Genomic DNA, 15,672 nt, shown 5'->3' on the forward strand with positions numbered 1-15,672 from the left:
TAGAGCACGAACTACGCATTTGTGTGAAGACCTTCAAACGGTTACTCCCCTCAACACTTCCGGTTTTGTTTACTACTACCCACATTACTACAGTATCCTATCATATGCATCTACTGCATAGTTTTGCGTACAGCGTAGAACTGGTATAAACTATGCGTCAACGGCTGCCGTAGTCATATGTTTGGCTTGGACTCTAGACCTAAGAAGATCAGATGGGTGTCGTCTTCCCTCGGACGACGATACTAACGCTTTTCTTTGCTATTGTTCTCGTTTCATTGAAACGTCATGACTCATCGACTATTTCAGGAGCTGAAGGTACAGTACAGGTCTCGCTGAAAACTGATTTCTGGTAGCGATAGAATGTGCGTTGCGATTGTAGATGCATGCAATTGATGGCACACTGCCCAACTCATATTTCTCTTTGTTCAATGTTGCCTACTGTATATTTTTTCCTAGGGTGTGTCTGGACGTTTGAAAGCTGTTCAAGTACGACGCCTTCGCATCCTCTAGAGAGAGGAGAGTGTTGCTTTGGCAACGCAACTTCGCAAAACGGCACGTTGTCGTGTAGAAAGGAGAGGCGCGGTGCTTGTAAGTCATCTATGTACTCATAGTTGTAGTTCCACACGCATCGAGCTGTAAGTAAGCGCGAAACGAACGAATTCGAATTCTGTGTGCTTATGCAGCTGCGTGGACCGACTGGCAGAGCTGGTCTCCGTGGTCTTCCGATAGTGGCTGCACGTCCGGTGTTGTCTCGGTGAATCAGACGAGGGTCAGAGTGAGACGTTGTGAGCCATGTGAAGACTGTGTGGGAGATAGTATGGAGACTGACGAAACAAATCGATGCTGCGGTATGAAATTGACTGCATGATCATGTGTGGTAGAGGCGTGATGTCACTCTCTTGCTGTTTATGTTGCTTGCAGCTATACAAGGTGCCTGGTCAGAATGGAGTGACTGGTCTCCAGATTCCGCTACATGTGGGGATATAACAAACAGGAGGCAGAGATCATGTAATGGCCACAGGTGTAATGGATTCTGTCCTGGAAGTAATAGTGAAACAAGAACTATTTTCAAGTGCTGTTGTGAGTATATCTATGTATTGGTTTATTAATTTCTACTAGGATTTAGCTAGTTCTCTGTCTGTCTGTCTGTTTGTTTGTCTGTCAAATAACATTTATTTCAAACATACATTTATAATACAATGCTAGCAAGGTAATTATCTATAGTTCTGTAACTACAAGAGTTTACTAGGACTAGATTTAAAAACAAACAAACATGTAACACTTAAAAAGAGAACAAGGCAGACTACCCTGAGCCAATTTAGTGGCTGAAAAACTGGGTAGAGCAATCTACATTACAGTCAATGTCATTTGTCAGAGCTGAGATTTTTCTCATGATGACCTTTGCGTTGCACTTCTGAAGTTGAGTTGAGGATCTCTTTCTCCAGATGTCCAGAAACTCAGCAGCATTAGGTCGACCACATTCATCACGTGACTTCTTGGTTAGTCTTTCCAGAAAGTTTTTTCCCATCTCACCCCATCATTCAAAATGTTCTATAACTAAGAGAATGAACCTGACTGTTGATCCACCTGGTAGATTTTCTTTTGCATATTTTGCCTTCTTCCTCTTTTCTCTTCTTTCTGCAGCAGCACCATCTGACTCAGATGACCTTGGAAAAATATTAGAGCTTCAAGGGTGTGCCAGAGCTATATCCAGGTCAACGTTGCAACCCTTGTCTGCCTGTCTGTCTGTCTGTCTGTCTGTCTGTCTGTCTCGATACATATATTTTCTGTTTAAATCAAACGTTTACATCATGAGCAACCTAACACAACAAGACCATTACAGTCCTGAAGCATACAAAATTACACTGTGCAAACTACATTTCAACGTTCTAATCTCACTATACTAATGAGTTTGTCTGAGATGACTTTTGCATTGCAACTCTGTAGAGTTTGTCTCTGTCTGTCTGCAGCCAACGGTATTTCACTATTGATACAGAACTTTAATAAATATGTTAATTAATTAATTAATTACCTGTACATGAAGCTAAATGAACTATTCTAGCATGCCACATGGGACAGTCTGATACAAAAGCACTGTAAGAACACAACAACAACAACTAATGAATAGAGTTCTGAATGTTTGCCGGTCTGTCTCTATCTGCTTGTCTGTCAAAGAACATGTATTGTAAACATCAATGCTAATAATAAATGCTATATCACTCATTAAACTTCTAAGATAAATGGCCTTATTGGTTGTAGAAGAAAACCCTAATGAACATTTATCTGATATTTGTAACAATCATTGAACAGAGTCTATCTGTCTATTTGTCTGTCTGTCTGTCCTGTCTCTGTCTGTCTGTCTGTCTGTCTATGTCTGTCTGTGTATCTGTCTGTCTATCTATCTGTCTATCTGTGTGTTGCAATTGTTCGTCTTCACTGGTTGCACGTGATCTCTTCTCTGTACACTAGATCAGTGTGTCACAACTTAACTGTATCACAACTTAACTGACCTTGAACTTTCATGGTTCAAGGTGTGTGTAGTTTAGTTAGGTTGTGATACAGGAGTTAGAGAATATTGCCAATTAATTAAACACTGTTTGACAGCTTTCACTCACTAAAGTACTGCATGTCTGTCAACATAGTAGAAATGTAATACAAGAAATAGTGACAATGTGATTCAAGTATACATGTACCATTATCCCAAAATACCATTAATGCTTGGACTTGGCAAATTGTTACTTCATGTTTATCTCAAGCTCAACAAATAGAGTCTATAACGCGTGGTAACACTGGCAGTTTGTAGAATTTTTTAGCTTACAGCTTGTGAGAGTCTGCACAATTAACAGTTCTAATTTCTATGGTTTCATAGTGTCAGTTTAGGTATCTAGTAGTTCTCGGAAAATTGGTGTCAATATAGTATTTACAATGCTGTACACTATACCGTATTTTCGCGCATTTAACGGCAGGGCTCGTATTAGAACATTTTGGTACCATGTGCTTTTGTACAGTGTGGTTAGGGAATTCAATAGCTAGGGTAGAAGCTATGAAATTCCCTGGAGGATATTGTAGACAAAGGACGACATCACTGTTGTACAGTTGATGAAAGTCTGCGGCATGTGCAACTATGCGTGAGGTCAGTTCCTACTGACAATTTATCTGCAGAGGAAGCAACCAAATCAGGATTAGAAATATGGCCATCAGTGATGTCTTCCTTTGTCTGCAATTCTCCTGGGAATTCCATGGCTTTTTACTGTACCCTATTTCCTAACCACACTGTACTACAAAGGCACATAGTACCAAAATGTTCTAATAAGAGTCCTGCAGCTAAATAAATGGAAATATGGTATTAATTAGAGGATGTTAGTTCTCAATTTTGACACTACACACATAGATTTAGTTTTGGCTATTTTTAGTACTTTGTTTTAGTGTTGGAGTGATGGGTTTGTTTTATTTTAAGCCGGAGTTTGGACTGACTGGAGTCACTGGACCCAGTGGTCACCTACCTGTGGTGATGACATGGTCAGACACAGGACTAGAGAGTGTGGATCTAACTGTTCTTGTATTGGTGAAGCTAGAGACTTTGACACCGACAAAGTTTGCTGCCGTATGGATATGTTACACATTGTGTTATTGTTCGATTTTTATTTTTTATGTTAATAGCTGTCAATGGTGGGTGGCATGTTATGCCAGGCAACTGGTCTGGTGTGTGTGGCTGGGTGACTCGAACAGTGAATCGGACCTGTACAAACCCATTACCAAAATGTTATGGCAGAGATTGTGAAGGATTATCAAGCTATGTAGAGGAGATTTTCAAGAGCTGTGGTATATACTCGTGCATGTCTGTTTGTCTGTCTGTCTGTCTGTCTGTCTGTCTGTCTGTCTGTCTGTCAATACATATATTTTCAAAGAACAACACTACTACATTCTAGTCTGGCCCAAACGGCCGACGCCATAATTTAACTACGTGCGAATGAAGAATGTCCCAGTCTTGCCAACTTTCTGCTAATTACGCTAGCATTACACCTTTGCAAAGCTACCGACATGCATTTACACCACAATAACTTAAATTCATGACTGTTCTTTCTTCCGTCTTCGTCTATCTGTCTGTCTGTCTGTCTGTCTGTCAATACACAGATTTCAAACATTGAACTACTATACACCATCTAAGCAAAGCAACTAAATACTACCCAAGCCAATAGGGCTTGCTTCTACCTACTGTCTGTCTGTCTGTCTGTCTGTCTGTCAATACATATATGCATATTGCAACTGCTAGTGCAGGCTAAATATTGTCCAGCGACCTAACAACAAAGCAATTAACTGTCTGTTTGTCTGTCTGTCTGTCTGTCTGTCTGTCTGTCTGTGTAGTAGTGTCTATATGATCATAAAGTGTCTGTCTGTCTGTCTGTCTATCTTCAAAGTAGTAAATCACTGCCAGGGTCAATTGGCTCCACTGTGGCCTCTTCCTATCAAGCTTTACCACCAATGCCCAAGTCAAACCACGAAGATGCAGAACAACAGTCTCTTGATAACTTTATCTCATATCCAAAGAAATTGAAGTATCAATTATCCACAAAGACTGCCAGTGATAGTGCTACTGATATTATTATACAAGCACAGTCTGATAGAGATGCAGCACGGTTGAGATCCCTGCAAGGACGAGGGGCTGGTGCATGGCTGGATGTCATCCCGCTTCTGCTAAGCACGCTTTAAAAACAAACGAATTTTCTTTAGCATCTTACCTGAGGTTGGGAGTGGCTTTTCCTTTCACCAATTGGATTAAAAAGTGTGATTATGGTCATGATTTGGATGAATACGGATACCATCTTTTAACCTGTAACTATGGGGGTGGACCTGTGTGGTCTCACAATTCAGCCTTGAATGGGTGGAGTGAGTGCCTGTCTGACCTTCACCTTCCCCATCAAACAGAACCAAGACATCAATACATCAATACCGAAGACCGTCCAGACATTACAACGTTTGATCCAAATACTGGACAGAATTTGGATATTGATGTGTCCATGGCTCATCCGTGGAGTCAGGACATTATTAGGAGGGCTAGCAAGGAAAATGGTCATGCTGCCGCGACAAGAGAAGAAAAGAAAATGAAAAAATATTCAGAAGAGCTTGTTCCAGGAGGATATGTATCAAGATGTGTTCCTCTTGTGATAGAATGCTTTGGGAGGTGAGGCACGAAGGCAGAGAATTTTCCAGCATTTGTCACAACAGTCTGCAAATCCAGAAGCCAATTTAAATGCTTCCATGTTCATGTCGTATTGGAGAAAAAGATCTTCTACAATTCTGCAAAGATGCAATGCCAAAGTTATCCTTAGAAAACTTTCAAAACTGTCACCTAATCATGGTGATTTAGATAGATTTATTTGATTTTGAGATTCAAAGTCAAGTCCATTCGTTAATGACTTTGTTGTTTGCAAGGACTGATGTGTATTTTAAAAATCCTAGCATATGTACAAGTAGAATCTGTATGAGAATAAATTATCTGTCTGTCTGTCTGTCTGTCTGTGTATCTGTCTGTCAATACATATATTTAAAATTTCAACACTATTACATTCTAAATGGTTCCAGCGAGGAAAAGGAAAACATGCTACAAAAATGTCTGGCGACCCTTACGGCCGCTTACTACGTAGGACGATTAAATAACTGTACGCTATAAGCAGTACAACTGTTCTTGCTAAAGGAAAGTCTGCATAGTCTTCTTGAGAGCACTTGTGCGTTGCATCTCTGGAGGCTAACGGACAGGCAGCGTCTCCAGTATGTCTTGAACTCGCCACTGTTTGGGTGGCCATCTTCATCTGCAGATAATAGGGACAGATGATGTAGAAATTGGTGGGCTTTCCATCCCCAGCGGCCATAATGCTAAAAAACTAGAGGGATGCAATTGGATGCATTTCCCATAGCATCAATCTCTTTGCTGTATTTTTCCGTCTTCTGTGACTCTCTTTTGGCAGCAGCGGCTCCATCCACCTTAGAGGCTTGTAAGATGATGTCCTCATTCCACGGGTGGGCAAGAGATATGTCCAGCTCAATATCATATCCAAATTGGGCATCGAATGCTATGATATCAGGACAAGAATTGCTTCCTTCGTAAAGGTTTCTGGGTTCTCTTCTGTGTGTTATGTTTAGGCCTCGTAAACAATCACAGCACACATTTGCTACTGATTCGTGGGACCAGATGGGTCCGCCTCCAGTTTTACAGGTTAGAAGGTGATAGCCTTCTCTGTCATTGATCTTGCTACACTCGCATCTTTCAATTGCTGAAGACATAGGCATGCTGCAGCCCAATCTCAACCGAGTTGCTAGTCAGAAGTTAGCGGGTTTTAGTACAAACTTGGGAGAGTTGGAACAGCTTCAAGCCAACATCCAGCAGCTTTGCCCTGCAATGATCTGAGTCTAGCAGCCTGTCGAAGTGAATTTGTATTTCCTAGTAGCTCGGATGTGATGGTGTTAAAGTGGTTCTGCGACAGTTTCTTTTGAAGGCCTTTTGTATTGCTAAGGAGGTCTTCCAAGGACTTGCTGTGTGGTAATGATTGCTCCAGCTCAAATCCTATTGATCCTGGGGTTGCATCTTGTCTATTCTCCCCGAGTAGGTCAACCGAATCTTGAATATCTTCAAAGGATTTAGGAAGTTGTACGAGGCTGTGCACCCATGAAGAAACAAATGCAATGCTAGACAGGGATTCTGCAGGTGACATGCCAAACCCACCATGTCGAATGGGCAATGTAGCTTGTGTCCATTGGTCGTTTTCTAGGTCAGGACATTTAATGAGATGTTTAAATGATGATTGAGACAGGTTGTCGTGAATTTGTGCGGCAGACTTCATCAGACTAGGTGCAACTGTTCTTCCTAGATGATTGATGTGTGGAATATGGCAGTACAGTAGCAGTAGCATCGAACTCTGGGTGTCTTCTAAGGCTAGGAGTTGGTTACAGAGATCTTCACCTCCTTTGGCAAATTTGGAGCAGGCAGCTTCAACATACCTTGGTTGACCTATTGGGGTTTCAAGGATAGTCGTACCAAGCACTGAGACTCGAACTTCGTCAGGAATGTCTTCACAATGACGGCCATTGGTGTACAGCTCACATTTCTTAGTGGCAATTGATAGACCAATCTGTGGCAGGCTACACTTCAAATCGTCAAAGGCTAATGAGACATATTGTATAGGCCCAAGGAGAAAAATGTCATCCAAATAGGCCAGGACACGGGTTGTAGGGTGTGACTCTTGGAGATCCACTAGTAGCGGGTGAATGGCAGCGGAGAATAACATAGGACCCAGATGGTCTCCTTGGTGGACGCCTTCTTGGGAGGACAATACATGTGGTTGTTCCCCATGACAGAAAATAAGAGGATTACATCTCGAGTACATCTGAAATACGTGTTGGTAAACATCAGGGAAAGACTTGGCAACTTGAGGCATGAGAGAAGCATGCTCCAATGAGTTGAATGCGTTCTTAATGTCAGTTTTCAAGAGGACCCAGTCAGGATTTGACTCCAAAAGCAGGCTCACATGATGTATCAGAAGCTCCATGCCGCCTTTGACAGCCACTCTGTCTGTCTATCTGTCTGTCGGTTTACTTGTCACAAATCAGTACTATTACAAGCTATATGATGATCTAAACTAAGTAACTAAAACTACACAAACGAAAAGGACCTGTAGGCCCTACACATACAATGATTTCAAATTTGCAACTGTAGTGTTCATTCTGTGAATGCTATATAACTTGTCTGGTGTGATTTTAGCAAGGTTTCTCTGCAGTTAAATGGATATGAGAGATCTCCACTTGGTCTTGAATTGGGCATTGTTTTTCTTTCCCTCATCATCTCTAGATGACTTGGCCAGCTTGTTCAGATAGTTGGAGACTTGTATCCCCCAGCGACCAAAATGTTCAAGAACCAAGGGAACAAAAGATGGTTTGATGCCTCCTGGATGAAGCTCTTGGTTGTATTTAACCTCTTCTCTCCTCCCTCCTTGTAGTCTCGGTTTCAGACGCTCTCCCGTACCTACTACTGCATGTGACAGGTATGTGGGGTCAAAAGCAGGAGGAGTGAGCAGGAAAGCGTCTGGGCGCACTGCTAATACAAACGAGTTCAGGGGCGGGAAAGCTATTAGATCCAAATTATACCATTAGTCTAACTGCATTAGGTTGCACAATGCAATCGTATTACGATGTAGGTAACTCATCAGTCAGTTCCATTCGAATAGCATCGAAACACTCAGCAAAAACAGGCTAACCACTGAACGATGCAGCGAACTTTGTCTGCAACAACAGCAACGACGTGATCGCGGAATTGACTCTGTTGGAGGGCTTTTCTCGAATGGTCTGCCAAATACGATGCTGACATCACCATGTTGAATCTGTTTGTCTTCAAACAAGCTAGCGCCTATCATTGCAGCTGTTACACCGTGTTCTGTCAAGCTTGCTACCTGGTCTCTCATGAGAGAAAGCAACGGCTTGGATGGAAAGAGCAGTCTGCATTACCAAAGACCCGCAGAGTGTTGCACACACTTAGCATCATGTGGAATATTATAGACTTGCCATTGCCAGTTGGAAAACATGCGAGAACGTCGTCTCCTTGGGCCAGATGACATATCATGTATGCAGAGGTGCTGCAACGACTTCACAGATTCGATCACGAATTGAGGACAGCAAACAGCTACTGCTTCCACTATTGAATCATATGAGATGGATCTACTAGGATCAGTCTATGTAGTAGAGGGGTAGCTTCGATTTCTAATTCACTCGGGAAGACCTCCATTGCAAGAAACGCTGCAGCTGTTGTAATACAAGCCTAACTGTGTGCCTAACAACATTAATTAGCATGTCTAGAATTATAACCGTAAACTAAGTGGTATTGTTCTTGTTGTAGACCAATCAAAACCACCGCTCGCAGCGAGTGGGAAATTTCTATTGGTGCAGAGCGTTTCATGTTTAATAGCTTTCCCGCCCTTGAACTCATCTGCAGTAGAAGTGCACCCAGACGCTTTCCTGCTCGCTCCTCCTACTTTTGACCCCATATACCTGTCACATGCAGTACTACGTACGGGAAAGCGTATGAAACCGAGGCTACCCTCCTTGAGGCCGTGACACCTGCTGTGCTAGCAGCCAATGCTAGTAAGTCAGTGCACCAGAACTGTGCTAGAGAAATGTCTAGTTCTGTGTTGTGGTCAGTTGGGGGATCGATAACAGCAATGTCTGGTCTGTTGTCATTGTTGAAGTATCGATGAGTCGGTTCTTTGCTGTGCTGGAAGTTCAGTTCGGTCAAACACTCTGACCAGACATGCACGATAGCATTATGTGTTCGAATATGACCCTCTCCAGTTTTGCATGTGACCAGGTGGTAGCCTTCTTGGTCTAAATCTCTGCCACAATCACATTGTCCTGTGGATTGTGGTATCTTGCAGCCCAACCTGATCAGCGTTGCCAATTTAAATTCTTTGGAAGATAGTGCAAGTGCTGAAATGGATGGGACTGCAGATAACCATGCTCCTGCACCCTGTCCTTGCAGTGATTAAAAGCGAGATCTATCTCTAGATGTACTGAGATGATCCATAAATTCTTGTACCTTGGATTTGTGATGGTTTTCTGTGAGTCTGTGCTGCAGCTTATAATTAACATGATTCGTGACCAGATCTGGCAAGAATTTATCTGTAGGAAGAGAGTTGTAAGGTCGTAGCCAATTGAACCAGCAGGCTGATTGCTGAGTAGTGAATTGGTGATTGCCTCTTTCATCCCTTGAAAACGCTGAGGTAATGTGAACGTTGTGTGAGCCCAACTTGCAAGGAAAGCAAAAGGAGCTGTTGTGACTGCAGACGTTAAACCGAAACCACCATTCCTGATAGGCAAAACAGCTTGAAGCCACTTTGGATCTTCTGTAACTAAGCCTCCAAATAGCTGATGAAATGATACTCTTGTCTGGTTGTCGTGAATTTCTGAAGCTTGAAGGAATTGTCTAGGAGCAACAGTTCTGGCCAGACTGTTTATTCTGGGAACGTGACAGTATCTGAGAAGTAACAGAGCATTCTGGCTGTCCTCCAGAAGAGGTAACTAGTTGCATAATGATCTTCCTGAATTGGCATATTGTGAGCATGATTGTATGACATAAGATGAGCACCCCACTGGAGTTCCGAGATTCTTGGTCCCTTGTCGTGTGACTTGGATCGTATTGGAGTCAGGAATTGACTGATGTGAAGAGTCAGACTGACAATATATTTCACACTTCTTTTCTCAACAAGGAGACTAGCACAAGACAGAGATGAGGTCAGATCTGCAAAATCTGAGAGAACTTTATCTGCTGGACCCAACAAAACGACATCATCCAAGGCTAACACGCAGATATCAAGATAACTGTTCTGAAGGTTGACTAAAATAGGCTGCATCCCTATAGAAAACAGTGCTGGGCCTAAAGGGTCCTCTTAATGGACACCTTGTTGAGATTCCAAGACAACTGTTTCCTCTCCATTCAGATACACAAGTGGATTAAGGCATGAATAGACCTGGAAAGCGTGACTGAAGATATATGGAAATGAAGTTGACACTTGATTGAGCATATGGGATCTGTCCATTGAAGTAAGAGCATTTTTTATGTCCGACTTCAGAATCACCCAGGATGGATGTAATTCTAGCAAAAGCTGGATATGTTACACCAACATTTCTGTGCCACCCTTTGTTGCCACTTCATGTTGGATGGGGGAGAAGAAAACACAAAACTGAGCCTTCTTTTAAACACAGATTGCACGTGCACTCACTCGTCTTCAAGCTTCTCCAATAACAATTCGTCTAACATTACCATTAGGCTTCTTTAGAGCAATCAATTTAGAAGCAGAAATTAGTGAAGATACAGAAGTTGGCACTGACCCAGAATCAATTGAGGAACAAACCTGATGTCTGTCTTTCTGTTTGTGTGCCTGTCTGTCTCTGTTTGTTTGTCTATCTGTCTGTTTGTCTGTCTGTTTGTCTGTCTCTCTGTTTGTCTGTCTCTCTGTCTTTCTGTCTCTTTGTCTGTCTGTCTCTCTGTCTGTCTGTCTGATTGGTATTTTAAAAATCCTAGCATATGTACAAGTAGAATCTGTATGAGAATAAATTATATCTTGAGTTATGGGTGATTTCTCAATGTGCACGAGTGACTGCTGTAGCTAGTTGGGGCAGTGGATTCTAATGACAAAGTAATGAGCTTCTACGAGTAAGAAGTGACGTTTTGTCGGATTTAGAAGAGATGCTTTCATCCATCAGGGGCGTTGGAAGCAAAAAGTGACTGGTTCGGCCTAACGCGCGCTAATGGGTGGGGCAACGTTGCGCGTGCTAGTAGATGGGTAGGGCAACACTATATCATAGTTCACATCTCTCGGGAACGTTGATAGTCTCGACTCCATGTCACATCTAGAGATGTATTTTACAAGCAGTCTCGACCCACACTCACACACACACACACACACACACACACACACACACACACACACACACACACACAACACGAGGCACACTTCCCGAATCCGGGTCTGTTAGCTTTGCAGTTCAGTACTTCAAAGTATGGAAAGTAATGGTTTGGCTGCACATGGTGATGCCACTCTCAGCAATACATTACTTATTTGATCGGCTATACCCGTAAAACGGAAGTTGATACCATTGAGCATCTGGCGAAAGTGGTCTTTTTGAATATTGGTCCGGCCATGGCCGGAACAGCCGGACCACGTCTTACGCCTATGTCCATGGATTTTAAAAAGCTATGGTCTTAAGTTATGGGTGATTTCTTGGTGTGCAAGAGCAGTAGAAGTATAGGTATTTTAGTGACTCATGTGTTTGACGAATGCCCTGTTGATTGCACACAGTGGCATTGCATCCCTGGTGCTTTCATTCTGTATAGTCTTATTTGTTGCAATGAAACCATCCTCCTACCCATTGACCCACCAGACAGACAATCAAAGACAATATCACTTCTTACTTAATTGTAGAAGTCCTTGTCGTTAAAGTGTAGTGTGCAAATAGACACACACACACACACACACACACACACACACACACACACACACACACACACACACACACACACACACACACACACACACACACACACACGCACGCACACACGCACGCACGCACGCAGACAGGGATGGAGCACAGACAGGGAGGGAGGACAGACGGACGGACAGATGGATGCACAGAAAGATCAGCTACATGCTACATGGCAACACAATGCATAAACAGACAACTTAATATTAGTAGCACGAGTCTGAGCAATGGAATTGCTAGTGTTTTCAAGTTTACGTATTCTATTTTTCTTTCTCAGAATGAAGGGTAAACGGATCGCTGGATAGAATGATGGATGTTTGCACATGAGCTTTGATGCATTGATTACTTATGTTAATTCCAGCCCATTGTCATGATGAATTAATGTAGACATGCAGTGACTGTATATGTATGAATACATGCATGCATGTAGTGACTGACTGTACATTGTTCAGTGTAGGTATGTGTGAGTGTGTGTGTGCATACCTTCTTACAGGCATACGTGTGGGAGTGCAGTCTGAGTAATTAACCATCAATGCTCAATGCATGTGTTAGTTGTTCAAGTGCGGTGTGGTTTATTGTCTTTGTCTTTGTCTTTAGACTCTCTGAGTTCAAGTGCATTTGTTGACAGTTCTCTCATCATTACTAGTTCTATCACACCTTATCAAGCAAGTCCCACTCCACACACTGGAGACAATGGATTTTTATCTGATTTTAGTCAGTCCGCAACTGCTTGTACAAGCAACTGTGTTGGACTGTGTTGTGTATGTTTTGTTTTTAGATGTTGGTGTTGCAATAGCTATCATTGTCATTCCACTGCTTTTTTTCCTCTCTGTTGTTATAAGTGTCATAGTGTGTGCTGTCAGGCAAGTGATAGCACCTACCTAGAGTTCAATAATTTTGTGTAGATTAGTTTTGTTGTGTTTTACAGAAGACAAGATCAGAAATCTGGTGGTGTGGCAGGGCACAGAAGACGTGGTGACTATTCTGTTTCTGGTGTACCTCGTTATCGTACTAACATCCCACAGACAATGAAAGTAACTTGGTCTCAGTCAATTAGAAGAATTTGGTGGGGCAGGAGGAAAGATCATGAGCCACCCTCAATTGATGAGGATCGAAGTGATGGCAAACACGCAACAATTGTCGCTAACAACTCGGCTGTGGTAAGTCGGGATGCAGGGGTAGATACAAGTGCAGGTATCAATGCAGCCATGGGATTGAGGCAAGTGAGCAATCGTGATTCTCGCCAAATGGTTATGATGCCATCAAATCAACGCCAGCGTGAAAACATTCTCTATGAAGGAGTCACTGAGGGTAATTTTGCCCACCCGTCTGAAAATCAACCAGAGCTATTTGATCCATATCAGTCTGACTTTTCTACAATTGTTCCGTTGCAGACTTTTTCTCATAGGCCCATTGACCAGAGACCAGCATATCCTCTACCTACTGATAACTCTGGTCCTTATAGTCTTGTTAATAGGGTGACACAAACAACACGGCCTTCCCTTACTCCTCAATCTTCGACCGGGGTACAAATTTCAACAGTGAGGCGTATATCTAATGTTTCGCAACCTGTTGAATCAGATGATATGGGTGTGTTAGTCACTAACATGAGTCCGCAGGGATTCTCAACTTTAGAACGACTGAGCAAAGTAGGTCGTCAAGATGCAATTCCAGCAAGACTAAGAAATGAAAATGAGAGAGCACACGTGTCATCGCTACAAAGTGATCCAGGCTATGAGACTTTATCCAAATATGGAGTTAGCACAATTATGTCAGTATCTTCTCCCCCACCTGTAACATCACCTACTTCTTCAGTAGGAGCTATAGTTTCAACATCACCAGTTGCTGAACTACCTTCATGTGCCAGTGCTAGACACCAAATTAGGGGTCCGGTAACAGTTCATGCTAGTTCAACACCTCACACTTTTATGAATGAAGATCAGGAAGACAACACGGATAGGTCAGCAACACCATTGTCTGATTTGCCAACTGTTGCACAACAGCGTAGCTACATGCCAATGGCTTTGCACGGATCAATTGAATTTGCTGGAACAGGCAGTGAGAGGCGAATCAGAGCTCTTTCTAATCCAATGTATGGTTATCCGATGCTCGAACCGAACTCTTCAGTTGACCAAACTCAAGAAGTGCAGTTTGTTGGACACCGTCATGTGGGTCAACTGAGTGGAATTGAGTCTGGGTACAGATCTGTATCTCCGGTGGCAGGAGTTGCATTCGAAGCAAAAGAAAGTGGAGACTCAAGCCTTCCTATAGGAGATACAGCAGCATTGATATCGGGTGTCCATGTTGATAGCCGTGACGTAAGCCCTGGCCAAACCTACTTGATTTGATTTTCTGTACAAATAATGATTAGGACAGTAGTTCATGCACACAGGCACAGTCATATGACAATATTAGTTTGATTTAAATGTGAGACTTTGTTTTATTGATAGTTATAGTTGATACTAGATGAACCTATACTTTGAAGTATATAGTTATAAGAAATTTTTACTTAGGCCTATAGCTTGGTCTTAGGTTCAATCTGATATAGTATAGTAACAATTAAAAAACCACAAGTATGATAGACTGTCAGGATGCTGCAAGCTAGACAACATCGTGGCATAGGCCACATGCATCAGAGCTGAGGTGGTGCTTTGATAGAAAACCTACAATTCCTATGTTAATACCAGAGTTATGGAACATAGTGTGAGGTACTGGTTTTGCAGTATTGTTTCTGTCTGACAGATCGGCACACGTACAGCTAGACTGCAGCTGGTGGCGGGAAACATAAAATTAGGTTCTAACTACACTGCAAAAATGCACTTTTAGGTTGTGGTCCCGAATAGAAAAGTGAAGCTTATGCCAGTTTTGGTCAATATTTTTTCTTGTATTTGGAGCCTTCTGGACGACTTTGACAGGACTTCTAGTACTACCTTGAGCTCGAGACTATAGGTCCTGGAAATGTTCCTGTGTTGAATTATGGATTGATGTACTTACACACATACATATACTACATACATTACATACTGCATGTACATCCATGCTATTTATAAAATACATGTATAGTACATACATACACACATACACGTCTCATCTCCTCCAGCCAGGGGGGCCCTTAATTAAGTAAATAGATTACACATTTGCACAGACACAGACTTCAATATAAATGCACATACATACATACATATTCATTTTTCTGTCTCAGTATGAAATGTGTACATTGCAATTATCTAGACATGTACATCAATTAAGCTACATACCATCCGTCACATTAACATATAGTTATGTATATAACTCCTTTTCTTTCTACAAGTGGTCTCCAGTAGCTACATACATACATAGTACATACATACAGATTATGAGATAAACAGATCGACAGACAAACAGACAAACATGGAGAGACAGTAGCTTGTCATATCGACTGAATTAACTTTAGAGAGAATCTTTCCATTTTAATGATTCAGAATGGCTTTCAATCATATATCATAGTACGTACACTACTGGCAGGCATAGATTGTGTATTTACAGTTGAATTCAACAGTTTTGTCACAGCTGTTGGTCGATGTAGTAGTGGTGCAGTGACTACTATTTATATCTAGTTACTAGAAGTGAGTTCCTGTTTGACAAACATGCAAACAAGTCTGGCTAGAC

At 42.1% G+C, this 15,672-nt stretch overlaps 2 protein-coding genes across 2 annotated transcripts; both read left to right on the plus strand.

Annotated features, from left to right (window-relative positions):
- The first annotated feature begins 72 nt into the window (after window positions 1–72).
- Window positions 73–14,738, plus strand: LOC134194591 (uncharacterized). Its single transcript, XM_062663537.1, has 9 exons — window positions 73–315; window positions 457–588; window positions 684–848; window positions 922–1,080; window positions 3,458–3,604; window positions 3,661–3,822; window positions 12,622–12,738; window positions 12,803–12,887; window positions 12,953–14,738. Exons 1-9 carry the CDS (start codon window positions 213–215, stop codon window positions 14,370–14,372), a joined length of 2,490 nt encoding a protein of 829 aa, XP_062519521.1. The 5' UTR covers window positions 73–212; the 3' UTR covers window positions 14,373–14,738.
- On the plus strand, window positions 4,506–5,624 carry LOC134195633 (uncharacterized). The gene has a single exon (XM_062664693.1). It carries the CDS (start codon window positions 4,671–4,673, stop codon window positions 5,184–5,186), a length of 516 nt encoding a protein of 171 aa, XP_062520677.1. The 5' UTR covers window positions 4,506–4,670; the 3' UTR covers window positions 5,187–5,624.
- Window positions 14,739–15,672: the final 934 nt, after the last annotated feature.

This window comes from Corticium candelabrum, chromosome 1 (assembly GCF_963422355.1).
Source record: "Corticium candelabrum chromosome 1, ooCorCand1.1, whole genome shotgun sequence".
Classification (NCBI taxonomy): Eukaryota; Metazoa; Porifera; class Homoscleromorpha; order Homosclerophorida; family Plakinidae; genus Corticium; species Corticium candelabrum.

Bases quoted from the DNA above. Each gene is read 5' to 3' on its own strand.
- LOC134195633 (XM_062664693.1), top strand. From the start codon at position 4,671: ATGGCTGGATGTCATCCCGCTTCTGCTAAGCACGCTTTAAAAACAAAC.
- LOC134194591 (XM_062663537.1), top strand. From the start codon at position 213: ATGGGTGTCGTCTTCCCTCGGACGACGATACTAACGCTTTTCTTTGCT. The intron at 1,081-3,457 runs GTGAGTATATCT...TTTTATTTTAAG, and splicing joins AACTATTTTCAAGTGCTGTT to CCGGAGTTTGGACTGACTGG. The intron at 3,823-12,621 runs GTATATACTCGT...CTTTGTCTTTAG, and splicing joins GGAGATTTTCAAGAGCTGTG to ACTCTCTGAGTTCAAGTGCA.